Genomic DNA, 27,632 nt, shown 5'->3' on the forward strand with positions numbered 1-27,632 from the left:
AAAAGAGTTGGACACTACTGTGTGACTAAACAACAGCAACAACAGAGTTCTTCTATGACACATGGATTCTTTTCAGCTCTTTTTCCTTCTTTGTTTTTTCCAGTCCTCCCTTCTATCTCAGTCCCCTTGTGTGTGATGCTTCTCCTGGCTCCACTGTTCACACTGCTATCACTGAAGTGTTAGGAGAGGTTATTCCACTGAAGGACAGAGGAGTGGGATGCTGCATTTTGAGGGTGGGTGAGGGAGGCAGGGACGACTACCCAGTCATTGAGCTTGTAGAAACAGAACCTTCAAGTTTGGAAATGTTGGCATCCTAAAGATTTTAATTTAACCTGACTTTTTAGTTAGAGAAGAAGAAAATGATTTATTATTCAAATAATCATGGAGGATTTTTCTGTATCAGAAATGTCTAAGACAGCTGCTCCCATGTAATAGACTATCATAGAAACTAGTAAAATATATGCTGTTTTGCAAAAAAAAAAATGTGTGGGGAAGTCATATGCTATAGAACCTCCTGGATTCCTGATGATTTTTTTATTTCAAACTGTTTTGGAAGTTATTTTCACATTTGCTCTTAGGTTAAATTTCAGAGGTTCCTAAAATGTAATGGCCAAATTCTTGATTTACCAGTTTAATTTGGGAGACTACAAATTATTTAACAAACACTTATGTAAAAATTGCATGTGCCAGGCACTATCCTAAGCACTTTATAATTATTACTCATTTGTTAGTCAAATACTAATTCAGGTTTGCTGGTCAGTGATTGAATTTCCTATACAAAGGGAATACATTGACCCAAACAAACTAAAAAAGCACCACCAAAACCTCCCCCAAAACCTGTATGTATTTTTCTTTTCTCAGTTGCCTGGGCAAAGTAGTGGCCTTTGGGTTTTGGATTTGACCAGTGGTAAGAAATTGATTTCCCTTGCAAAGGATTTCTTCTCCTTAATCCTTCACTCATGCGGCAAGTCTTTTGAAAATGAGCTATGTTGGGTCTATGCCAGGCACACTAGGGAGTTAGAAAAACACAGAATCCACCTAAATTGGCATAAATGAACCAAAGAGAGTTAGTGTTGGCTAAAATATCAAATCTAGGTTCTGTCCTAGAACCTAGGACATTGTCCTAGAACTTAGGTATTGGAAGTCCCTTCAGTACCAAAAATTTTAAAGTGAGGATCCACATAGAAAATTACAAATGTCCAACAGCAACAAATCATTGAAAAAATGACTGAGACATATTCTTCCTGCTAATCCTTATATCCCTAGACAGCGTATTAAAAAGCAGAGACACCATTTTGCCAACAAAGGTCTGTATAGTCAAAGCTATGGTTTTTCCACTAGTCATGTGCAGATGTGAGAATTGTACCATAAAGAAGACTAAGCGCTAAAGAATTGATGCTTTCAAACTGTGGTGCTGGAGAAGACTCTTGAGCGTTCCCTGGACAGCAAGGAGGTCAAATCAGTTAATCCTAAAGGAAATCAACCCTGAATATTCATTGGAAGGAGTGATATTGAAGCTGAAACTCTAATACTTTGACCACCTGATGCGAAGAAGCCGACTTATTAGAAAAGACCCTGATGCTGGGAAAGATTAAGGGCAGGAGGAGAAGGGGGCAAAAAAGGATGAGATGATTGGATGACATCACTGACTCAATGGACAAAAGTTTGAGCAAATTCTGGGAGACAGTGAAAGACAGGGACGCCTGGTATGCTGCAGTTCATGGGGTCACCATTCAAAGAAGCGCTAACTGTCCACAGAAGAAGAACAAAGTCATTTCATCTTTGCCTCTGTTGATAGTTCTCTTTGGGTCACATGCATTTTGCTTAAATAGATGGCTTTGCTGTTTTTGAGGAAACAGCTGTTAAGTTAAATTTCCCCTTCATAAGCCCATTTTTATAATGCCCATCCGTTTTTCTTCACAGGGTGACAGTATTGGTTCTGGAATTAAAAACAAAAACAGAATTGTTTTCAGGGTCGACGTTGCTTCTCCTCACCGCTGTTGGAGGGAACTGCAGGGCGCCCTTTCCTGTAGTGTGGCATCATCAGATCACACAGAGCATGTGTCTTCACCTCTGCTCACACGATTTGGGGGCAGGAAATGAAAATGATTTAAACCTGGGAATTTTAGTATTATGCCCACCAGCCATTTTCCATAAAAATTCAACACATCTTTAAGCTCTTGAAATACTCTTTCTTGATCTCTTCAACTTGAGGTGGCACCCCCTCATTCTGAGTTCCTTTGGCACCTGTGGGCACTAGACTTTTTTTTTTTTTTTTGAGAACTTTCATTTCCCTAATTATACTGGCAACACCAAGATCCCTTTAGAAAGAGAGGAGTAGTCTCCTGACAAAGCAAGAAATGTTTCCTCCCAGCCAAGGAGTCTTATTTGACATGATGTAGTCCCTGTCTCGGAGAAGGCAATGGCACCCCACTCCAGTACTCTTGCCTGGAAAATCCCATGGACGGAGGGGCCTGGTAGGCTACAGTCCATGGGGTTGCTAAGAGTCCGACACGACTGAGTGACTTCACTTTCACTTTTCACTTTTATGCATTGGAGAAGGAAATGGCAACCCACTCCAGTGTTCTTGCCTGGAGAATCCCAGGGACGGGGAGCCTGGTGGGCTGCCGTCTATGGGGTCGCACAGAGTCGGACTCGACTGAAGCGACTTAGCAGCAGCAGCAGCAGCAGCAGTCCCTGTCTAAAGGGTCCTTTTATTTATTTATTTATTTAATTTTTTTGATCTGGTTGTGCTGCACAGCATGTGGGATCTTAGTTCCCCAACCAGGGATCCAACCCACATCCCCTGCATTGGAATTATGGACTCTTAAACACTGGACCACCAGAGAAGTCCCTCTAGACATTTATTTATACAGATGCCAACCTTCTCAGTGAATGCCTTGTGTGAGCACAGGGCAGAAACTGATGGGCATTTGTGCTTGGCTATTCTCATGTAAGCAGAGAATCTATTGCACAGAGTAAGCATCCAATAATGATGACATCACTGGTGTATTGTCACTGGGAGGCCTTGGGATAATGTCTACCATTATCTCTCCTGGGTCCCAGCAGAGCCAAGCAGAGCACTGGAGCTGTGATGTGTGCATTTGAGTCCTAGAGTTTAATTTCTAATCTCATGTTCTTGTAAGGTGCTTTCTACATATTATTGCTGAGGCAAGGTTAGAATAAGCCTAGGCTTGTTTTGGTGTTACTGGGATAAGGAAGGAGAGTATTAATATTCTGAAAGTCTTTCGGGAACAGTATTTGGGGATCCAGGTGTCAACTCCTCTGTTGGACACTGTTTTTCAATACAGTAATCATGAAGTTGTAGCAGATATTAAGGCACCACCGGTCAGTTTAAATAGAGTGTATGGCACCTATGTATTTATGCTCCAAGCATTTCGTAGGACTTTTCTGCCATTATGAACAGCCTGGTGATTTCTCTCTTTCCTTCTTTCGTTCGTCAGGTTTGCCTCATTCCAAAATCTGCGCATGGGACCAATCCTGCAAGTGCCCACATGGCAGGCATGAGGATTCAGCCTGTGGAGGTGGATAAATACGGAAACATCGATGCAGCTCACCTCAAGGCTATGGTACTCAACTTCCGCTTACCAGATGGGGGAGGTCTGGGTTGGAAAGAAGTGGCAAGGATCAGGGATGGTTTAGGTCAACATTATCTTCTTTTGCATCCTCATTAAAAGACTGCAGTTCCTTCTCCGAATGGGTCTAGGGAAAATGGCATAAAATCAGAAAACCTAGCCATCTCTATAAGAAAAATAAAAGCAAGAGTCACATTTTTGGTCCAGAGTAAAAGTGACCATAGTTTCTTTCACCTCTTCCTTCTTTAACAAGGAGAAGGTCCTTTAAACTGAAATTCCGTCCTCTAATATGTGCATGTGTAAGAAACTGAATGAATTATTCATGGTGGTAGTAAGACTAGTCCTTGCAGAATCTGCCTGCTTCTTCCTGCCCAATCTTCCTCTCCTTCCCCCGTGAACAAACCTATGATCTTGGAAGTCATAGGTATTCTCAATCTTTGTGTTGGGGATTAAAACAGAAATGTAGATTTTGCAGATGTTTGTGATGGTCCCAGCCATTACTTGCTGAATTTCAGGCAACATTCCATCCTCCTTCCTGCAACACCAACCCCCACTCCCAAACTCCCAACCTCCCAACCTTCAGGAAGATGTTGCCTAGCAACCGTATCTGCTTTCCACTGGTGGACTGTAGGCTGCATCTTAAGAGGAAAGGAAATCACTTGAATGGCAATGTGATTTTGTTGGGGTTATTAGGCATGGAGACTGAGAAGTTCATGTAACAACCTTCAAAAGGAAGATAAAAACAAGCATTTTTTAATCTCTCACATCCACCTCCCCACCTCCCATTGCCCCATAAAGTTTTTACCAATAAATATTCTGGGTCAAAAAGTGTAATTATTAAGTCTCTCCAATATAGGATATGATTTAAAATTTTTGTTTGTTTGTTTTGTTTTCACGTGGGCCTCTTCTCTGACTTGCTGGTCAAAAAAATAGGAACATGTCTTTCATATATGCTTGCCTTCTGTCAAAAGAAAAATGATGTTTGTTTGTTTTTTAAATCGGAGCAGAACATTCCTAGTGGGAATTCTAATTTCAATAGAATGGGAGGGAAAGTGGATAGGATGGATTTGGCAAGATGAGCATAGCAAGATGAACTATGAGAATTGACTTGTCTGGAACCAGAAAAAATCTGAAATAATTATTGAGATGATTTGAACCAAAGGAAAACCACTTTAGAGAATTCAGCCCAAAATATCCAGAAATCTTCTGAACAGTTTTTTGGTCTTGACCATGGAGACTTAGTCTAAAGGAATCTTGTTATTTCTTTAGAATGATTTATAAAGGCAGAAATGGCTATGGACCTTCTATTAGTGTCATCCTACATTGAGACAGTTTGAGAAACGAAAAGACCAAGACTTCATCTTTCTTAATCCTTTTAAAAAATGAGGAATTGGTTAAGAAAGAAACATTTCCTCTCGTTAGCTCCCTCTGCCACTTTTCTGTCTCAGGTGGATAAACACAAGGAGAACTTGGCAGCAATCATGATTACATACCCATCCACCAATGGAGTGTTTGAAGAAAACATTGGAGACGTGTGTGACCTGATCCACCTACACGGAGGCCAGGTCTACCTGGATGGGGCCAACATGAACGCTCAGGTGGGCAATGTGAGAAAATGGTTATGAAAAAAAAAAATTGTTTTGTCTTCTTGACAATTGTCTTAAAACATGACACTGAATTCAGAACAGAGACTGACTTTCTATATTGCCAAATCAAAGTATGTACTATAATTTCACTGAGATTGCAGATCCTGGTGCAGTGATAAAGAATATCTACCTGCCACTGCAGGAGACAAGAGAGACATGGGTTCGATCCCTGGGTTGGGAAGATCCCTTGGAGTAGGAAATGGCAACCCACTCTAGTATTCTTGCCTGGAGAATTTCATGGACAGGGTGGCCTGGTAGACTACAGTCCATGGGTTCGCAAAGAGTCAGACACGACTGAGTGACTGTGCTCATGCATGGGTACGTGCACACGCGCACACACACACATACACACACTCCTCCCAAGGAGGTCATGAAGTCACAGGGGATGCTGAGGACGAAGTAAAAAGGTTGAAGGGAAGCAGGGAGTGAGCTGAATTTTCTTAGCTTATTACAGGGAGGGGCGGGGGGTGACCCCTCTTCCTGAGGGAATTAACACCCAAGGTTTGGCCCCTGGTGGATACTGAACTCCCGTGACCTTGGACTAGCTTCAGTTTCATCAGCGTAAAACAGCTGCACATCTCTGGCTCTGAAGGGCTGATCCTGACTACTTACTGGGCTGTGTGTGTGTAGGGGGTGGTCTGTGTGACGTTTTGCTGCTGTTGTTCAGTCGAACAGTTGTTTCTGACTCTGCTACCCCATGGACGGCAGCATGCCAGGCCTCTCTGTCACTCAGTATCTCCTGAAGTTTTCTCAAGTTCGTGTCCATTGCATCGGTGATACCATCCAGCCATCTCATCCTCTGATGCCCTCTCTCCTTCTGCCCTCAATCTTTCCCAGCATCAGTGACTTTTCCAATGAGTCGGCTGTTAGCATCAGATGACCAAAATACTGGAGTTTCAGCTTCAGCATCAGTCCTTCCAACAAGTATTCAGTGTTGATTTCCCTTAAGATTGATTGGTTCGATCTCCTTGCTGTCTGAGGGACTCTCAGGGGTCTTCTCCAGCACCACAGTTCGAAGGCATCAGTTCTTTAACACTTCGCCTTCTTTACAGTCTGTGTGACACGTGCCTTTAAGGGAATGCTTTAGGGAGACTTTGGAGGGCAGGGACTCATCATCTTTTAAAGAGTCATATCAACTCCCTCTCCTTTTTTTTTTTTAAAACCATTTCAGACTCTTTTCATTAAAATTTTTTTTTAATTTGTTTTGTTTTCAGCCCCAGTGAGGGGCATGTGTGGTCTAACCCCAACCAGGGATTGAACCAGTGCCCCTTGTATTGGAATTATGGAGTCTTAACCACAGTCCGTGGGGTCGCTGGAGTCGGACACGACTGAGCGACTTCACTTTCACTTTTCACTTTCATGCATTGGAGAAGGAAATGGCAACCCACTCCAGTGTTCTTGCCTGGAGAATCCCAGAGACGGAGGAGCCTGGTGGGCTGCTGTCTACGGGGTCGCACAGAGTCGGACACGACTGAAGCGACTTAGCAGCAGCAGCAGCAGCCACTGGACTGCTAGGGAAGTCCCAATTTCAGACTCTTTTTGTTTTTCTTTGCTTCTATCTGATCTCTTTTGAGCAGTCCAGGGATTGTCTATTGATTCAATAGCATAAATGAGTCTTGTAGTTTTTATCACATCCACAATTAGCTCAAATGCCAAAGTGGCAGGAACACCTGTTGAATGTTGTGGCTGGTACCAGGATGGTCTCAGGAAAACTGTCAGGCTCCCTCCCTCTCTCTCAGCTCAGTATTCTCTCAGATAGCCTTCCAGCCCTCTATATCCACGTGTCCTAAGGGGCCCTTCAGTAAAGTGCATGATATCCAAAGCTGGGGTACTAGACATGCTGGGGTGAGATTGCCTGTTTCAATAGCAGGGAAAGCCTATACTTCCCCTCCCCTTTCTTGGGGGTGGATAATTAGGAGTTGATGGTATATTCAGATCATACTTTAAAATCTAAATGGTCAATTGCTGTTTCCATAGAAACTGCAGGGCATGCTGCCTGTGGGATATCGGGTTTGAGCTGCCATCTAAGGACGTTTCTGTGCACATCTCCTGCCTCTCCTCTCGGGAGCAGGATGGCTGTCTCTCCAGAGCACCCTTTCAGCTCTTGACTTTTGCTTTTGGTTCTTTCCCTTTGTGACAGGTGGGACTCTGTCGTCCCGGAGACTTTGGGTCTGATGTCTCACACCTTAATCTTCACAAGACCTTCTGCATTCCCCATGGAGGTGGCGGCCCTGGCATGGGGCCCATCGGAGTGTGAGTTCTGGGCCCTGGTTTCGGGATGGCTTTGAAGACTGAGAGTTGGCCCCACACTCTGTTCTTCTCATCGAGGACTTCAGGTGTCAGGATACCTTCACATGTAGTGTGCCTTTAGGGGCTGGGTGATGAGCAGTGAATGGGGTGCTTTCAAGGAGCTTTCAAGGGGAAGCAAACAGATTTTATTAACCACAGTGTGTATGGCCACACTCAGCTCCTAGTCATGTATAGACAGAGCAGGTTTATTAACAGAGAAATGAATAGTAAGCTTTATTGGAGCATTATGAGTAAGAACTGGTATATTAGCACCTAGAAGGGTCTCTTGGACTTTAATTTAGACTTCCAAGCAGCTTTGTTTTTAAAATCAGCTTATGGTTACATCTGAGGATCTATCATATAACATGTTACATCTGAGGATCTATCATATAACATGGTGGCTAAAATTGATAACACTATTGTATAATTAAAATTTGCTAAAGGAGTAGAACTCAAATGTCCCCCTGCCAAAAAGAAATTGGATGTAATATTTTGGACACTTTACAGCCTGAATTCTTATTACATCTGAGATAAGTAGGAAGGAAACAAACCTTATTACTAGAAATAATTGGATGAAGTCAGAATAAGACTAAAGCAATATCTCGGAGCAGTTGGTAACTTTTTAAACTGAAATCAAATCATCTCATGGAAATGATGCTGAGCAACTATTTCCTGAGCATCTTCCTTTTTCCCAAAATGTGCGGAAGGGGAGAGTCTTCAGGGATATGGAGAGCCTGGCCCCCCTTGGGTTTTTCTTCTTTCCTTTTTGATTCCTGTTTTCTGTAGTAGGCAGCAGGGTCGCAGTGGCTCAGCTGTGGGGGAGATGGGGCAACTGATGTTCACAGGCTGGCCTGTGATTGTCACCCTATGGGGCATCTCAGCAGCATCCTTCTATATCCCTTAGATGCCTTGGGAAAGAGTGTGGGGCCAGGGCAGGGAGGGAGAGGGTGTGAGGGGCTGGGATGTCCCCACATCCTCATGAGCCCATAGCTCTACATGATGTTCCAGGCTGCCTGTCTCTCTCCAGCTCTCCACCATGGTACTTGTTTGAGCTGCTAGGATGCTGATGGCTGGTGAGCCATGCCTCCAGCCGAGGAGGAAGGAAGGGAGACTTCCTGAACATCTGCCCCTTAGCAGGTGCCTGGTACCTTCCATGTCAGAGTTCCTTTGCTAGGAATAGAGCTTCCTGAGAGGGCCCAGGACCTGCCTGTTTGGTTAGACCAGATCTTTTTAACATCTTCTAAATTTGTATTAAAAATATATATATACAGGAAGAAGCATCTTGTTCCTTTTCTGCCTAATCATCCCATCATTTCGCTAAAACCAAGTGAAGATGCCCAGGCTTTGGGGACCGTCAGCGCAGCCCCGTGGGGCTCCAGTTGCATCTTGCCCATTTCATGGGCTTATATTAAGGTGAGGCCTGCTAACGCATGTTAGATGGTTTGGGGGAGTGATGTATGGATGGGGACCTGAGACTGCAGATTCCTTCTTAACTTGAAAATGAAGAAATCCATGATCGAGATGTGGTTCAGTGAAAATTGCTGACAACTTGAGTGGAAGAAACCATCCTAAAGAGATCAGCTAAAATTCATTTTATCTTTTCTTCATCAGGCTGTTTTCCTTTGGGTTCTCACAGTGGGTTTAACACCAGAGAAACTGACATGCCAGATATATTTTTCCAGACAGAGCTAAGCACCATGAGTCATATGGATGTTCTGGCCACGTCATTTGGTTTCCTGTAGGATTTGTACAGCCCCTCACAAGCGAAAAACAGTGCATATACTAATTATTACACTTGGTTGAGATCCTGGGATAAATTTTAGGAATACATCTCATTTCGCTTTATATTTCTTGGGAGCCTGGAGGGTAAGATGAAAATAGCAGAAATTCACTTATGTAGAGGTTTTCCCGAAGCTCTTTGCCCTTTAGGGCCTGTGGAACTATATTCTCGAAGGTAATTAGACTTTGTCATAGAACGGGCTTCCTTCTTTTGTGTTTTTCAAAAACAACAACAAAAACAAACAAACAAAAAACCCAAAACACATTAAGGTCAGAGTTTATTTTATACAGTTCGTATTCAAACTAGCCTGCCCACCTCCTGAGCTGACTAGATCGCACACTGGATAGGAGCACGTCTTCAGCCGTAATTAGAGCAGTCTTCCCCAGCTGGTTCCCCTCCTGAGAGAAAGCGAGGATCTGGTGAAATAAACCCAAACTCAGCTATGCACATCTTGCCGGATGACTCTCTGGGCTGGTTGTTATTCTTGAACAGTGTGGCATTTATGATTCTTAATGAAAACTTTCTGGGAAGCTGGGACAACAATTCAGTACCCCAGAGACTAAAACCTGCGTTTTCAAATCATACTCGAGTTGTTTTGCAAATAGCAACAAGAACAATCATCATAAAGGTCTGCTTCTTTGCAAACAGAATCTTAATTCCCAGCTTCCTTTTGGTCTCTGTGAACCTGAGTCATTTGTTATGGAATGTTATTTGGGTTAGAGATGATTTTCCACATATAGAAAATAAATGCCCTAGGACTGGTTTGGCTGTGTGCCAGATACACCAGACAGACTCAGTTTAAGAATGAAATAAATATGGTAGGGTTTCAGCCACCCCTCCTACCTTGGGCTCTTTCTTTTTTCAGGCTGTTGTTACTTATTACCGAGACTCTAGAATTATCGTCTTCTCTCCTTTATACAGTTCTTCTCATATACTCCCTACCGAACTGCTAGATTTCTGCTAAGACTGTCCATCCTCTCCTGGCTTCCCTTGGCCTCTACCACTGGATGTCCCAGCCCACACAAAATCTTTAGGAGCTTCTCCCCAAAATGCACTTTCCCAGGCCCCATTCCAGAGAGAATCAATTCAGTATAGGCAGGGTGGAACTGGGGCCATAAAGTTGCTCAGACTCTGATGCACAGGTCCAGAGGCAGAAGCCAAGTCCAGGTCTTTCCCAGCAAGGATTTGAAGCTTGTGCGAGTGGTCACAGCCCACCTGGCTCTCCAGCAATGCCCAGGCTGCAGCCACGGGCCTTCCTTCCACACCTTTGTTTCTGCTATTCTCACCTAGAGTGTCTTCCCCTTTCTCTTTGTCTGTCCAAATTCTACCCATTTTCAAGTTTCTACTCAAGTTCTAATTCTCACTCTGGAAACCCTTCTTTGGCCAACCTGGCCGAGCGTGTCCTCTCCAAGGACTTTGGTATCCCTGCACTGTTATTTCATTTGTTTTACATCATTTGTGTGTTAACATACATCAAGCCTTATCATCTGAGGTGTTCTGGGAAGAAAGTAGGGAGGACAAATTGGTACAGTCTTGGTTTTAAACTCTTTGCTGGTGATGCTATCCCCATAAAATCATAGGGACTTATGAACCACCAGAAAAGGATAAGATTGAGAACCTTTCAGTTGTTAAACATAGAAGCCTGAACTATGGACACGTGAAAGACAAACCATACAAAATGGATTCAGAGGGGATTTTGGCCAAGAGCCCTCAAGATCCTGGCAATTATCAAGGCATCTCAAATTCACAATGAACAACCAAACAGAAACTCCTCAAATACAGTTCTTTTTCTTGGGTAAATAAGGTGATAGTCAGCAGTCAGTTTTTCCCTGTTCTAAGCTTTCTAACTACAATAAAAAACATAAAATTACTGTTCAAAGAGGGAAACCAAAAGTTATTTTAGGCTTAGAGAAGACTGAGAGATGTCTTAGTTAGGATATTTCACTCCCCTGCAGTCCAGAGAGTGGTGGGGAGCTGATTTCCTTTCATCTGGGGATGTCTTTGGTTAGTGTCCATTGGATCTCTGTGTTCCGTGATTGATGAGTATTTTTTCCTCTATTGCAGATGATGGGAGGCAAGGGCCTTAAACAGGCCACAGAGATTGCTATTTTGAATGCAAACTACATGGCCAAGCGATTAGAAAAGCACTACAGAGTCCTTTTCCGGGGTGCGAGAGGCAAGTATGAACTTCAGCCTATATTCACTTTGGCTTTTTTTCTTGGCCAAACCAAGTTTGACCTAGTGGATGTGACTTGCAGAAGTGGGTGGGAAACTTCTGTTTCTCAGCATATACCAGAGTAAAGCCTTGAGGTACTGGAAATAACTTCCATCTAGTAAACAGCTTAGGGATATTGGTGGGGCTCTGCCATGCACTTAGTCTCAGGACAACTCACAACAAGGACCACACCATAGAGAGACATATATGTAAATCCCATGAGCTTCTTACCTGCCCCTTGGCCATGAGGATGAGTGGAATAATTCTAGTTGGGAGAGCCTTCTGAGAGGAGCCTTTTGAGATAAGCCTTGAAAGGAAGCACAGCAGAACCCCAGTAAACAGAGATACAGGAGCAAGCTAGAGAGAAAGGAGTTGTCTGAGTCTTGGGTGGGTTGAAGGATGGGATAGGAGGAGAGGAAGCAGACTATAAGGCGGGAGAGGTAGCATGGGCCTTGAGGGTCTTGGAAGGCTCTGGATTCCACCCTTGGGCCAGAAAGGTTTCTGAGCAGGGGAATGACAGGATTAAGAGGATGTTAACATCATCAAGACAGTGGCAGAGGATGAGCATGCTGTTAGAAGTAGAATCAGAGGACTTATGTACTAGTTAGTTGAGAGTGAAAACCTTTTAGAGAAGCCTCTATAGCTTATCATTGGAGAAGGAAATGGCAACCCACTCCAGTGTTCTTGCCTGGAGAATCCCAGGGACAGAGGAGCCTAGTGGGCTGCCATCTATGGGGTCACACAGAGTCGGACACAACTGAAGTGACTTAGCAGCAGCAGCAGCTATAGCTTATCATAGGGCGTCCCTGGTGGCTCAGAGGTTAAAGTGTCTGCCTGCAATGTGGGAGACCTGGGTTCAATCCCTGGGTCAGGAAGATCCCCTGGAGAAGGAAATGGCAACCCACTCTAGTATTCTTGCCTGGAGAATCCCATGGATGGAGGAGCCTGGTGGGCTACAGTCCACTGGGTTGCAAAGAGTCAGACACAACTGAGTGACTTCACTTTCACTTTCTTTAGCTTATCATGGAGGGAGGGAGACAGGAATGGAGGGACTAGGTCTCCCTGGAAGTGACGGGAGGGGCTGGCGCAGGTGGACTTGCAGAGGTGTGGCCCTGGGCACAGAGTCTGAGAGCAGACTTTTCTTTGGTGAGACCCAAGGAAACCATATTGAGAAACCAGAGCGAAACCTCTCAAGCAGATGGCTGCACGGAACAGGTGCAGGAAAAGCAGCACCTGGTGAGGGGGCACCTGCACTGAGGCAGCGTCAGGCTCCCCACGTCCCACCCCCGGCGTTTCCCTGGCACCCATCCTTCCTGCCTCTGCTCTGGCCACACCTCCTCCCTGAGGCTGCCCTTTCCTTTCCTGGTGGCGAGAACTACTCCTCTTGGCTCCTTCCACCACAAGGAGTCTCCCACTCACTCATCGTCGGCTCGCTCCTGCAGACCTTGAGCTCCTACAGGGGGAGGCTGTGGCTGCCTCAGTCCTTGGCGTTGTGTCAGCACAGCACACACAGTCAGCACACGTGGGTGGTCCTGCGTGACATGGAGGCACAGCTGAAGAGCAGGTGGCTGGCCTCTCAAGTCTTAAAAAGAACCCATGCCTTTCACAGTAGGAAGCCTGTCACCTTTGAAAGCAGTTAGGGCCAGCAGCAAGGCAAGGGCCAGCTGGAAAGGGGCTGAGACATGGACTGAGGTCAGGAGAAGGCAGACACTTTCATGGTTTGGGGGCTTTAGTGTGAAGGGGGCAGGAGCTGCTGCAATAGGATGCAGCTTCATTATTTTTAAATAAGAGAATAAGGTGATTTCAAGCTGCCAGGGGAAAGGCTGTGAAGAGGTGAGAGTGAAGCTACTGTAGAGGGAATAATAGGAGAGGCATCAAGTCACCCTGGAGGTGGTAGGAGGGGTTGCCCTGAGAGTCAGGCGGGCAGGACCTGACGGTGGGTGTGCATCAGAGAGCAGGGACCGCTGTATGTTGAGCCTGGGGCAGAGAGGGCAGCGAGCAGTCAGTAACCAGTGTTCAGTCCCAGGGCCACAGCAGCAAGGCCCTGCTTGTCTCTTGGCCTGTGTGCATCTCCATCTGTGATCTTTAATTTAAAGACCAATCTTGCTTTGTGAATATGTATCCACAAGGGTGGTTCCAGAGTTTGAAAATAGAAAAGAACTAAATAATCAGCTCTGGTTAGCAATTCTCCCCAGAGAGGAGAAAAGAACGTTGTGGGCAATATGTCTCTAAGCAACACAATGAAATGCTTCTGAAGTGGGTATTAAAGAAGCTACAAGAGCTACTAATTAATTCAAATATAGCTCCTGTGCTGTGAGATGCATCCTGCTTCTGTATTGGCCTTCAGGATAGCAGCAGTCTTGGTTTTGTCTGGCTGTATAAGTCATGTGCATGTGCTCAACATGGAAAATTTGGACAAAGAAGTTTGAGGAAGAAAATGGAAATGACCCATGGTTTCATCAAGCAGACATAACGGCTTAATATTTTGTTGTATTTCTTCCCACCGTACTTTCAGACAATTGAGCTTGTATCTTGTTTTTTTAAACTTGATTTTATATCATGATCATTTCCCTTGTCATTAAATGTCCTTTGAAAGTGGCCATATCCATTCTATGGTATGTATCATGTGTCAGATTCTATGGGGTTCCCTCAGCACCACCACATTATTTTTAACAACGCTGCAATGAATATCTTTTACTTAGTTTTTCTTTTTAACACCCCTGATTATCTACATAAGTTAGAGTTGTAGAAGATAAATTATCTCAGGATATGAATGCATTTACGCACTTGACACGTTTGACCTTGCCTGCCCCCAGATCCTTAATTCAGACTTACATCACACTAGCAGCCTGTGAGTGACCATGGCCCCAGGGCCCAGTGAACACCAAGTGCCAGGCTGGGAACACAGGCCAAGCCCAAAAAGTTTTTGCCAATGTGATGCATGGAAATAATCTTTTTGCTTTAATTTACAAGGTATAGGGTACTTTTTCCCTAGTTGTTAAATTATTTTTTATTTAATATGTCCTTGGGATTAAGTTTGACAACTTCATCAAGAAAGGATTCACGTACCATGCACATCACCCACTGAACTTCAGTGGTTTTAGTGTGTTCACAGAGTTGTGGGATGCAAACCTGAGTTCCTTGGAGCGAGAATGAATGTGGTGTGGACCACACGGGGGGAGATGGTACTCGAGGAGAGGAGAGTGAGCAAGCTAGTACCGATCAGGCGCCTGCCGTGTGCTTGGCAGCGAGCAACTGCTTTAGGCAGAGGCTGTCCCAGGAGGCTTGTAACACAAAAAGATGGATGAAATTTCCATTTGTTTTGACATTTTATCCCAGAATGAAATAATGAATTGTATTTCTCATCCCAAGCAGAAATATATTGGTGATTACAGACTTTATTACCCAATCCCAAAGTTCATGAAACAAAACTTGTCTCGTGTTTGGTCTGGTAAACACATTCATTACACAATCAGAGGTTTGGTATTTTAGGGCCTAAAAAAGAATGATCACTGTACCTCCAGATGGCCCAAAATAGAAATGTCCTTAATAAACACTTTGTATTCCAGAATGTCTAATGGCGATATTAGAAGACCGTTACTCATCTTAATCATATTTACCAGCTCTAAATAAGACTGGAATTATGGACGACTGTGAGGCAGTAATTTTAGTGAACTACAGGCCTTCCTCCCCCACCCATTTTTTTTTTTGCAGAGCGGTAAGACTTGGCGAATCTTAGCTCTCCAACCAGGGGTAGAATCCATGCCCCCTGCAGTGGTAGCATGGAGTCTTAACCATGTGACTACCAGGGAAGTTCTCAGGCTTCCCTTTATGAGCCATTTCTTTGAGAGATTTGAAAATACCAGCCTAACTTGTTGACGCTTAGGGTTTTGTGAAGCAAGGAATTTATAGGCAAGAATTGGGATGGGGAGCAGCGGTAGTATTTATTGTGCAAGGATGAGGAAAGGAATTGACTCAGGTAAACAGAGGTATTTTGAAAGGAGGAATTGAAGATGTTTACAAGTGTCTGCTTATGTGGGAGGCTGGGCTCACTGTCTGGTCTAAACAGAGTTCTTGTCAGGAACAGACCATTTTGTTAGTGTCCCAGTGTTTTCTTTATGTTTCAACTTCTTAAGTGCTTATCCCTTTCTGATCTTAGACAAATCTTAACTCTTAACAAGGAAATTCTTGTCCTTGAGGAGTTTTCCTGGTGGCCTTTATAGGCTGGTGGACATGGGCTTCAGAGGCTGCACCCTTGCATGGGTGGGAGGGTGCACTTCCCTGGCTGGGAAGTGACCTCCTGAGGCTAGGGGCCCCACCCACCTGACCTCATTCCCAGGAAAACTGGCCTCTTGATGCTGTTTGTTGTGGTCCCTGGATTGCAACTGAAAAGCATGACTGAATGTCGATTGCCCACCCAAGCTTTCTAATTAGCTAGTGAGTTCCACTTATTTCTAGGCACTCACTCTGAGGATGCAGGAAAAGTAAGTTCCAGTTTTGGGAAGTCTTATCTTTCTGTAGCACTTTCCCAGGTCATCCTCAGCCTTGTAAGATAATTCATGAGGGGTTGGGAGAGGGATGTTCCAAGCGTAGAGCCAAGCCACTTCTATTTTGCTTTTCTATCATCTCCTACTCCCATCCCTGGCTTCTTTCCTTGCTCCGTTGACTTGTTATCTTTTCAGACTCTCAGTTATAGTCATGGTTAGGCCCCGAGGAAACACCTACTCACTGAAAATTAAAACTTGCACTAATCAGTTTATACAATTTCTACTTCAGATTCCTCTGACTCACCGTATGCCATAGAAGATTTGTATATCTTTTCTCCCTAAAAACTGCAAACAAAGATGATCATCTAGGGGTCTGCTGCTGCTAAGTCGCTTCAGTCGTGTCCAACTCTGCTACCCCATAGACGGCAGCCCACCAGGCCCCGCTGTCCCTGGGATTCTCCAGGCAAGAACACTGGAGTGGGTTGCCATTTACTCCTCCAATGCATGAAAGTGAAAAGTGAACGTGAAGTCGCTCAGTCGTGTCCGACTCTTAGCGACCCCACGGACTGCAGCCTACCAGGCTCCTCCGTCCATGGGATTTTCCAGGCTGGCCCCCAACAGACATGAAGTTTAAATGTCACCCCTTTTCAGGCTCAAGTAGAGACAGACAGAAGAGAGAGACACTGAAATCCCACTAACAGTTTCCATTTGAACATATTAGAATATGGATTTAGAAAATAACATCTGAACCTCATTTTGGAAATGGAACTCTTCCCAAACCACTTGGCTGTGGCAGGGGCCTCTGCAGATGAAGTCTTGCTTTAGCAGCGCTGGGCTGGGCTGGGCTGGGCTTGATGGGGCCTTTCAGTAACTGAACCTTTGCTTGAAAGACTGTGCTGTCTGCTGGCCAGCAAAAGAGACTCCTCCCCATCATGAGCCTGTCTCCTCCTCCCCTCCTGCCAGCTGAGTGTTCCACAGAGCAGAGCAGTCAGCTCCATTAGCCTTTTTCTTTGAGTTGTTGTTACAATGCCAGGGTGGCTGCCAGAACCTCAGAAAAGAAGGGTTGAAGCTCAAGGCTTGGCTCCCCAGTTGCGGTAGCATAGTGGGGCATTTAGGATTCCTGACATTAATAGTTGATGAAGAGTTAAATAATTTCACAGTTTTCCCCCTGAATATTCCAGCTGGTCATTTAAGGCACTTTTTTTTTTTCCCCCTCTAGATTTATCTACCTCTGAATACATTTTTCTCCTTTTGAACCATACTCCTTACTATTGAATCCTCATCATTGTTAGAAAGCTTGTTTTAAAGATATGTGGTGACAGTATATTCAAAGTCTTAGGTTCTCATACTTTTATTTACAAACAAAGCTAACCCCTTCATATGTATTCATCACACAAGAAGCAGAGCAGTTCACAGATTTTGTCTTCAGGGTCTGTTAATGACTGGAGCTATTCTCCTCAGGATTGAGAAGTTATGACTTCTCCAAGTATATTTAAGTAGATTCATTGTTTGCTGAGAATCAGGATAGTGGGTTAAGAAGGAGTGCATTATTTTTTACTGAGTAGATACTTTCCTTGAAGATAATTCATCAGTTATGTAGGCCGTGGCATTTGGGAAACTCCCAGGAATGTTGTTCTATTTAAGAATGCTGAGTTAGTGGTTTATTCTTGATGTTGGATGGGTGGTCAACAGCTTATAATGGGGAGATGGTGGCCTGAGCCTAGAGAAGCAAAGTGAACTGACCGCCGCAAGACTTCAGCCTCTTCAGCTCCTTGCCACTTGCGGTGTGCTGTTCAACAGCCTTATTTCTAATTCTCAGTCTGAAGCCTGAAACTGAAACCTCATAAGCCCCTTTGAAGAATCATATAAAATTGTGTCTTACACATATACATTTAGTATACATTTACCTGCCCACGGAAGAAACCATTAATTGGATATTGGTAGCAAACTTGTTGAAAAATGTATCAATGGAGTTTTAACACTAGAAATATTTTATATAAAATAAAATATATATATAAAATAAAATTTTGTATAAGGACCAGGCATGATGACATGTTAAACTGTTGCAAGTAGATTTTTGGTCTTTTGAGTAAAAGTGGTCTCATCCCCAGGGACCTTAGTAAGCCTTCCAGCTCCTGTCCTGCCTGCCACCCGCTTCCTGGTTCATGGGTTTGTAGAACACTGAGGATGGAACAAATTGACATGACATGTTAACAGTTTTTATATGTAATAAGAGCAGATGAAGGCTTTATTGTCAACTATAACTTACCAAGTACCCATTGTTCCTTGGTCCTCAATGATATGCATTAAAAAGCTGATTTATTTGTTCATTTTCTTGGGTAAAACAACAAGCTGATGTTAATCGTGAATGGAAATAATTTTTCTCAACAGGATATGTGGCTCATGAATTTATTTTGGATACAAGACCCTTCAAAAAGTCTGCAAATATTGAGGCCGTGGATGTGGCCAAGAGGCTTCAAGATTATGGTGAGTGGTCTCACAGGAAAGACCCCCCTTAAGGCGAACTTGGGTTTCTGACATTTATGCAGCTGCCCATCCTGGTTATGGACCACAGACTGAATGTGTTTGCACCACAGTAAACTGATCCATAGGCTAAATGGCGAGCCGTAGACTGTGGGTAAAAAAAAAAAAAAAAAATCTATGGCCCTATGGCCCCACAGATTCTGTCCTTTGAAAGATATTAAATCACGTATCTTGAATCCATCAACAGCTAGGAAAGGAGTCTTTGTTGTTAACAAAATTTAAAATCCCAAAGAAAATGACTGCTGTCTTCTGTCCATGTTTCTGGTAAATTATTTGACCTATCCCACTCCAAGTAGACAGAGAGGGCCATGAAGAGGTAAGTTGCTGTGATGGTAGAGGCAGTGGAGAGCCTACAATGTGTAGGAGTATTGGATGAATGGCATTTGAGATTCATGGCCTTTGAGCCCCCTCAGCCGTGGCATAACTGTTTCAGCTGCTGCTAGAGATGAAGGAATAGGTGCACCTTGTTTTCACAGAGATGATGCAGTTTTCTTTGAAGCTTTTTTTTAAACTGTGTATTGTTAGTGGATGTTCACTCAGCACAGGCTTTATTAAAATGTTTTCTTAGTGACATTAATAACATCAAAGACTCTTCATTTCTCAGGAAGGCTAAGTTGGGGAGAACTTTGCCTTTTGATGAATGTGGAGTCTATCTGAATTTTAAGATGATTTGAATGACTTCTTTTAATAAGGAATGTGAAAACTTTAATAATTTTATAGTTTTACTACCATAACAGGAGTCCCACATAGTCACATAGTGACTCATTTCCTCCCATGAATGAATGATCTTATTATGCAGAGTTACCCTGATAATAAATGGGAAAACCAAAGATGGTTTTCATTAATGAAATTAGCAGTTGCTTAAGAATCTCCTCTTGACCACTCCTGTGACCTGACTTAACCTCCCGGCCAGTAACTGATTCAGGATGAGGCTTCATTTCTGGGGTGTGTGGTCTGTTTCCCACATCTGACTGCAGCAGCATTTGCAAGGAGGGAGGCGGGGGATGAGGGGTAGAAGAGAAGTGGTATTTGGAGTTACTGCCCAGTATTCCCAAATTCGGTTCTATCTACAACCTTTATATTTTGATGTTTAATAGAGTGATGGCTACACTTGCCATAGGCTCAGGATGGTCTAGGTGTCTGGCACATAGGAAGCACTCAACAACTGTGTTTAACAAGTGAGAGAATAAGTGAATGGCTCTAAAAACAAACAAACAATGAAGATGACAACACAGATTCTGGGTCTTAATCACACCTACTGAATCAGAATTCCAGGGATGAGGCACAGTGATCTGTATTTACAAGTACTTCATGGATGAATCTTATCAGGTGTGTGAGGGGCACCCTGCCAGAGGGCAGAGATTTCCAAACTTAACTTTGTTTTTTTAACTTTTTAAAATTTTTATATTGGAGTATAGTTGATTAACAGTGTTGTGATTAACCTGATTCTGAGTTTTTAAAGGCTCATACCTTGGATTTCCTGAATCAGAGTCAAAATCCAGGAATCTGTGTTTCCATGACAACTCAGATGGTTCCAGATATGAGAACCACTATTGCAGAAAATATTGGGCTGAATTTGTTCACTCGTGGAATTGAGGTTGGACTTAATGGGTAATGAGATCAGCTTGTTTAAAAAGAAGACTCTTTCTGATTTGGGTGACACAGTTATATGCATTTGTCAAAAACTAAATGGTACTTAAAATTTGTGCAAACTATCACAAAAATATGGAAACAGATATTGAATTCAGATATGGAACTCTAGTTAATAATATGCATGCTGAAATGTTTAAGGGGGAAGGGTATAAATGACTGTAACATGCTTGAAAAATGCATCAAAACTAAGGCAAATGCTTTAGATATGTGATAGGAGTAGATGACTGTGCTTAGTCACTCAGTCATGTCTGACACTTTGTGACCCCATGGACTGTAGCCCATCAGGTGACTCTGTCCATGGGGGTTCTCCAGGCAAGAATACTGGAGTGGGTTGCCATGCCCTCCTCCAGGGGATCTTCCCAACCCAGGGATTGAACCCATCTCCCACACTGCAGGTGGATTCTTTGCCAGCTGATATGTGATAGGAATAGATGACTAGATACATGATAAAGCAAACAGAGCATCATTGTAGAAGCCATATAGGTGTACGGGTGTTCACTCTATAGTCCTTTCAACTTACCAGTATATTTGAAAAATTCTATAATAAAATGTTGAGAAGACAATCCTTTAAACAATGCAGGCATGACTCTAAAGCGCCCCATGTAATGATGCACACCAGAATTTGGGAACCATTGACCTCCAGGGCAAACTTAGTTGACAGGAATATCAACCTAGAGGCTGTTCTTCATCTTTTAAAGTTTCACAGGAAAAATTGTAAGAATTGGGGAAAAGTTCTTTTTGGCTTTTGTCCAGGAAATCTCTCTCTCAATCATATTTTGTAAATTCATCTTAGCATGTGAAAACTTTTGGAAACATAGAAATACCTTCAGCCTGTATTCAGTGTAAAGACAAAGACTTTATACATCCTGGCCAAGACTCAGTTTCCTCATCTGTAAAATAAGGACAGTAACACTCACATCGGGGTCCTTAATGCTTGTTACCTCATTATTTAGCTTTTGGTAGGCTATAATATTTTAATTTCTCTTAATTGCAAGTAATACATGAACATTATAAAAAGATTCTAAACACAAGGTAAAATAAAAACCCTCATTTTATGCCAATAATCCTGTTTAAATTTTAGTGTTTATTCTTCTTCGAAACAGCTTCCCTCATAAAATATACACATATATATAAAGTATGTATAATACACACATGCAAATATATGTGTGTGTGTATATATATATATGCATATATAATATACTGTCATTTTAAAAACAAGACAATATGGTTATGTAGCCTGCCCTTTTCACTTAAATTGGGTAAATGTTCAGAGCCATTAACAAATATAAATTTAAATATATGGAATGGTTGCATATTTATTGTATGGATACCCAGGAAGATTTGCCTACCCGATCCTCTGCTGTTGGATGTCATGTTACTTCCTAAGCTTTTCTTCCATAAACAGTGCTGAAGTGAATCCCTAGACATATACAATAGCAAAATTTTCAGATTGTTTTCCTTGGAATACATTTTAAGAAGGGGAGGGTCTCTTCTTCCAAACTGGGGAGGTCAAAGTTAAGTAACACAAATTCCCCCATCTCCTTGGCAGGATTTCATGCCCCCACCATGTCCTGGCCGGTGGCAGGCACTCTCATGATTGAGCCCACCGAGTCAGAAGACAAGGCGGAGCTGGACAGATTCTGCGATGCCATGATCAGCATCCGACAGGAAATTGCCGACATTGAGGAGGGCCGCATCGACCCCAGGGTCAACCCACTGAAGGTACACAGGCGCTGGTACTTTATCTAAAGTATCCCAGAGAGCAGAAATTAGTGTCTGGGTGGGGTGCTGGCAACCTCTGAACTCGACTGGAAGATGACATCCTTGCCTAGAATAAGGTTCTTCTGAGAGGATAAATTCATTACCTGAAAGTTTAAATCTTGAATCAACACAGCAGTGGTTGCTCAAGTATAATGTGGTTATTTCTGATATGTTCTAATTTTAAATATCTATTTAGTGGGCACTTGTTGGTTTTATGTATCTGTTTGGTGCTGTTCATCCCACAAGGACCCAGTTGGCTGTCAAAGGAGGGAGCAGAGACTGATGGACTTTATAGTTAGAGAAGTCTTACCATTCTGTATCTCTGTTTGATGCTCTCTACTGAGATTATTTACCTTTTACACTCTGGATAAAGATATTCTCATATTGGAATAGTTACCTCTTAGAACAACCAGACTGGTACTTGGCCTGAATATTTTACCATGTTTACGGCCTATATTGGAGAAAAATTTGTTAAACATTGCTTCGCCTCTTCAAAACTGTTTCTTTTATATCTGGTCAGAGCCCTAAGAGTTCTGTATTAGGTCCAGCCACTGTTAAGCTGAGGGATCGTGAACTGAAAATACCGCAAAGGCTGTGGTTGTGTCGTTACGGCTCCAAGCCAGAGAAGCAGTCTGAGATGTACAGAGGAGCTTAGTCCAGAGCTGCCCAGCTGAAGGTGAAGCACCGGGGCCAATGACCGGTGGGAAAAGGCTGGTCCCGTGCGAGTCTCCTAGGATAGTGGAGGAATCTAATATGATTTGCTCTCATCGTTTTTTTCTCTGGATACTGATGATTCTTTCAGGATTTAGACAATTTTTTAAAAAAAATGGCAATAGATGTCTAAAAAATATAATACTGAGATACAAAAGCAAGTGGAGGATAAAACACACACAGGACACTATAAGGTTTAAAAGTGTACCAAACTAAGCTCTATGCAGTTTATTAACATATACAGTAATAGTATAAAAATATGAGAATCATGACAACAAAATTCAAGATAGTGGCTGGCACTGGTGAAGAGGACCAGCAGTAAGATGGAGAGGGGATAGGCTGGCATGGTCAACTGTATCTGTAATGTTTCTTGTTTTAAAAGCTTAAGCAAACATGACAAAATGTTGGTTTCTGTTGGGTGGTAAATGTGCTACTTTCTGATATTTGAAATATTTCACAATAAACATTTTCCTACCAAAATTTCCTTCCCCACAAACTGAAACAAAACCACCACCCTCCATCCATGGGCTTTCATCAGCTCGCTGGCAGATGTGATGAGCAGAGGGAAAGGCAGGCGTCTGCTCTGACCCCTCTCCTGTCCATTGTCTCTGTCTCAGATGTCTCCACACTCCTTGACCTGCGTCACATCCTCCCACTGGGATCGGCCGTATTCCAGAGAGGTGGCAGCATTCCCACTTGTAAGTTCTCCTCTGAAGCTGGACGTGCCAGCTGGTCCAGGTTCACGTGCGTATGAGGGGCCATCACCCACTCCAAGGGCTCCGCTCTTGCCGCCTCCTCACTATAGTGACCATATGTAGGTTACCTTTGCAGAACGACACAACACAGAAATTGGCTTTCCAAGTTCTGAGGTCAGGGTGCCAACCTGCGCACAGTGCAGGAAGACCAAATAAGGGTCTGTCTAGTGGGTCAGTGTTTTCTACCATCATCCTTTTAATTATGTGAAGGTGCTCTGCAGTCTGGCGGAGCAGGGGTGGGAGATTTGGAGGGATGGTGACGAAGGAGGCTAGATTTTAGCTTCTTATAATTTTTGAGTACTTTCTGGGCCAGTGATCTCTCAGGTGTGGGAGCAGCATTGCAGTCTCCTCCCCACCCCACCCCTCCAAGAAACTTCTCAGGATATCCCAAGTCATTTCTGTCTTTTGTCCCCTGCAGCCCTTTGTGAAACCAGAGAACAAATTCTGGCCAACCATCTCCCGGATTGATGACATCTACGGAGATCAGCACCTGGTTTGCACCTGTCCACCCATGGATGTTTATGCGTCCCCATTTTCTGAACAGAAGAGGGCCTCTTCTTAGTGTTCTCTCCCCAAGTTCAAGTGACTGACTTGATGCGCTTTGGAGCATCTCATGAGATATTTCATTTTCCACCACAGACTCAAGTAGGGGTTTTATATACTGTGTATATTCTCTCAAGGTAAATGTAAATACAGTTAGCACAGTGCGTGGAAGCTCATTGCTGGAAGATTGATTTGCTCCGGTGTCTCTGCTTTCACACACAGCAGTTGCCTTGATTGGGCCCATTTAGTTTTTTTGCCTAGAAGATTCAGAGTGTGCTAGTAACTTTCACTTCAATATAGCAAGTTTGAAGATGTTATAGAGGCTATACTGCAGATCCAATAGGTATTTTTATTCCAAATAAGTCCTTGTGGACTGTGCCATCTGTGGGAAACCCCAGGGCAAATGTTTACATTTTGTATACACTGAAGAAATCTTTTTCCTCCTCCTAATTTACTCAATCTGTAATAGCATTTCTGAGTGTTTTCATTTTTCCATATGTGTAGTTTTAAGTCTGCAATTAATATTCTAATAAAAGCATTCCAATTTGAAGAATGCCTTTTTGATCCAATTTTCAGCATTAACTCCCTCATAACTCGACGCTCAGAGGGATTTGCAGGGTAATGAGACGATCCAGCCCAGTAGAACTGTTGCATTATCAGTTGTGTCTTTGGCTAAAGAACCCATTTGTATGTCTTAGCAGTGATTGCCACTTTAGCCCTGTTAAAATTGTGTTTGGCTGCATATACCTGAAAAGCAAACACAGCAGTTTAATCAAATAATTTATTTTTTCTCATGTAACAGTAAGTCCAGAGGTAGTAAGTCAAGAGCTAGTCTTCAGTCTTTCTATTCTGCCTCCTTTGCATATAGTCTTCATCCTCATGGTCCTAGGATGGCTGCTGTGTACCTGGGCATCAGATACCCAGTTCTAGTTAGGGAAAAGGAAGAGAAACTAAAGACAGAGTCTATCCAAGTTGGCTTCTTCTGGAATGTTTTTCCAGAGGTTCCACCCAATAACTTCTGCACTTTTACTGGCCAGGCTTGGTTCAAGTTGCCACTCTGAGCTTCAAGGGGATATGCCCAGGTCTTTCACCTGGGCATGTTACTACCCCTAAGAAAACCAGAAGTTTGTTAACTGAAGAAAAGAAGGAGTTTCAGGTAGGCAACTAGCATGCCTGTCACAAATAACTTTCCTATGGAAATAGCAAATTCTTTGGATGTTGTTCTCCAATTGTTCCTGAGTATCTGCTTTAATTCTGACTACTTGGTTCCTTATTACTCAAACAACTGTTATTTGACCTGTTATGACAGTGATCTGGACAAAAGGTCTGAGCACTCTACTGAATGCTCTGCAAGTGGTCTACTTAATCTCACACTTAAAAGGTCTGTAGAACTCTTCATTTTGGCCAAAGCAGTAGAGAAGTGATGGGATCCATGGTTCCTTTCTTACGTAATAATTAAATGATAAAGATCTGTATCCTTCTCAGTCCGTACTCCCTGGAGTATGTTCGGGGCAAAAGCAGGTGATTCAGAGGTTGAAGTAAACGGCTTGTCTTCACTGCTCCTGTGTTAACCCGCGTTTCTGCTTGTGTGACGTCCTCCACCTGGAACACTTGTCCCGCCATCTTGCTTTGCTGGCTCCTGTTCTCCATGTTTCAGCAACTCTTCAGGTCTTCCACACATCTCTGTGAAATGGGCTCTGTTATTTTCTAGTTTGGCACTCAGTCTGTTATCCTACACTCTCTGCACAGTTAATAATTACTCTGTTTACTTGGTTTTTATCTGCCTCACTAAATTCTCTGAGAGCGGGAATCATATCTTATTCATCACTGGATTCCCAGTGCCGAGCTAGGGCTTTCCACACAGTATGTGTTCAACAAACAGCTGTGGTTTTAGATCGTTAGCTGGAAGGACTTGCTTCTCCATTTCTTACCCCAATGCTTTACCAATCTAAGTCTGGGGACACCCCACTGGAGAAAAGCTTGAGTCTGTAGAGCAGATACACTCATCCACAATCGCTGCCCCATGCTGATCCCAGGTAAAGGGGGGGGTGATAAAAAGTGGGGTTTCCCCAGTGCTAGTGGAGTGTCATCATCCATCACCTCTTCTACGGAGAGCAGTAAGAGGTAGGCTGGAGGCAGGAGTGTGACGTCAGTTAGGTCATTCTGCAGAATGTCCAGAGACAAGAATCCAGGAAGCAGGAGTTGGTGTCCAACACGGAGCACACGCCTTTCGTAAACAGCACAGGACAGCAACCAGAGTACCTGCCCTGTAGTCAGACTGCCTGGGGTCATTCATATCCCGGCTCCTCTGCATCTCTCCGAACTTCAGACTCCTAATCTGTGAAATGCTATTACCTACCACTCATAGGTGGGAGAGAATATACTGTTTGGAAGTGTCTGGCACAAAGAAAGTGCTCTTCAATGTTAGCTCTCATATCCTCATTCTAAACTTAGGGTCTGGTGTCCTATACTCTACACCCTATACTCCTTGACCCAGCTCAGGAGCCCAACTCCAATTTGACCTACCTTGCATTCAGATCCACCTTCCTTTCCTTTCCTAACAGCCCCTTTCCTCTGGACCATCAGAAAAGTAGAAGGAACATGAGTTGTGACTTCATACAGATTGAATTCAATTCTCAGATAAGCCAACTGTTTTGAGAAAACAGACAAATTCACTTATCTTTTCTTCATTTCAGTTATTTAAGGTATAAAATAGCAATAATAAAAATACTTACCTCAGCCTTGTTGGAAAGATTAAACAAGACAAAGTGAGCACTTGACATAGTGTCTGGCACTCAGAAATCACTAACTTATTCAGCAGACTGACTCATTATGTACCAGGTACCATTCTAAATGGCTTCCCTGGTGGCTCAGCAATCAAGAATCTATCTGCAATGCAGGAGATACAGGTTCGATCCCTGGATCTGGAAGATCCCCTGGCAACCCATTCCAGTATTCTTGTCTGGGAAATCCAGACAGAGGAACCTGGTGGGCTACAGTCCCCTTCCAGCCTCTACAGTCCATAGGGTCACAGAGAATTGGACAGGATCAAGCACGGACACACACACAGCATTTCAGTGACCTATGGATACAAGATGAACAAGATAGTTAAGGCCTCTTTCATGGGGCATCAATTCTAGATGGACAAACACAAAGATTTCACAGGATTAAATATTCTTTAGAAAACAAAAACCAGTATGGTGCGTGGCTAGGGGTTTGGGACTCCTTTATATTGGATGGCAGGGAAGGAAGGATTCTCTTACAAGGTGACATTCAGCCTAAAATCTGAACAAAATGAAACCAGCCATGACTAGATGTGGGGAAGAGGGATCAGGAAGAGGGAGAAGCATGTTTGAAGATGTTAGTATATGTATTTTCCATCTTTAAGCATTTGGCTATTTTCAGTCTCATATGTAAAGGGTTTAAAGAATCCCTGGGAAATAGGGTAGGAAGAAAGAAGATGAGGAATAAAGGCTGGGGTTGAAGAAAGGTGTTGGAGTATTTCTGAAATCAAGAACGGGGAGGAGGGATTTGAGCCTACAGTCAAGATCACAGGGGACGAAAATGGGGTCCAGAAAGGAAAAAATGGGGCCCTGGCTCAGGATGGAGGGAAAAGGAGAAAATGTATGGGGGTGAGGGGTTGGGCTTGGTC

The 27,632-nt window shown here is 43.3% G+C and overlaps 1 protein-coding gene across 2 annotated transcripts in view; it reads left to right on the forward strand.

The window, feature by feature from the left end:
- The window catches only part of GLDC (glycine decarboxylase), an 89,602-nt gene extending 63,554 nt beyond the window's left edge, over positions 1-26,048 (forward strand). For both annotated transcript variants that reach the window (XM_061425320.1, XM_061425321.1), the window contains 9 exons: positions 3,465-3,590; positions 5,045-5,194; positions 7,383-7,495; positions 8,803-8,944; positions 11,376-11,487; positions 18,405-18,500; positions 21,760-21,932; positions 23,300-23,380; positions 23,856-26,048. In XM_061425320.1, coding sequence (XP_061281304.1) covers positions 3,465-3,590; positions 5,045-5,194; positions 7,383-7,495; positions 8,803-8,944; positions 11,376-11,487; positions 18,405-18,500; positions 21,760-21,932; positions 23,300-23,380; positions 23,856-23,999 — 1,137 coding nt within the window. In that variant the 3' untranslated portion in view covers positions 24,000-26,048. The remainder of the gene's footprint in view (positions 1-3,464; positions 3,591-5,044; positions 5,195-7,382; positions 7,496-8,802; positions 8,945-11,375; positions 11,488-18,404; positions 18,501-21,759; positions 21,933-23,299; positions 23,381-23,855) is intronic.
- The last annotated feature ends 1,584 nt before the right edge of the window (positions 26,049-27,632 follow it).

This window comes from Bos javanicus, chromosome 8 (genome assembly GCF_032452875.1).
Source record: "Bos javanicus breed banteng chromosome 8, ARS-OSU_banteng_1.0, whole genome shotgun sequence".
Lineage (NCBI taxonomy): Eukaryota > Metazoa > Chordata > Mammalia > Artiodactyla > Bovidae > Bos > Bos javanicus.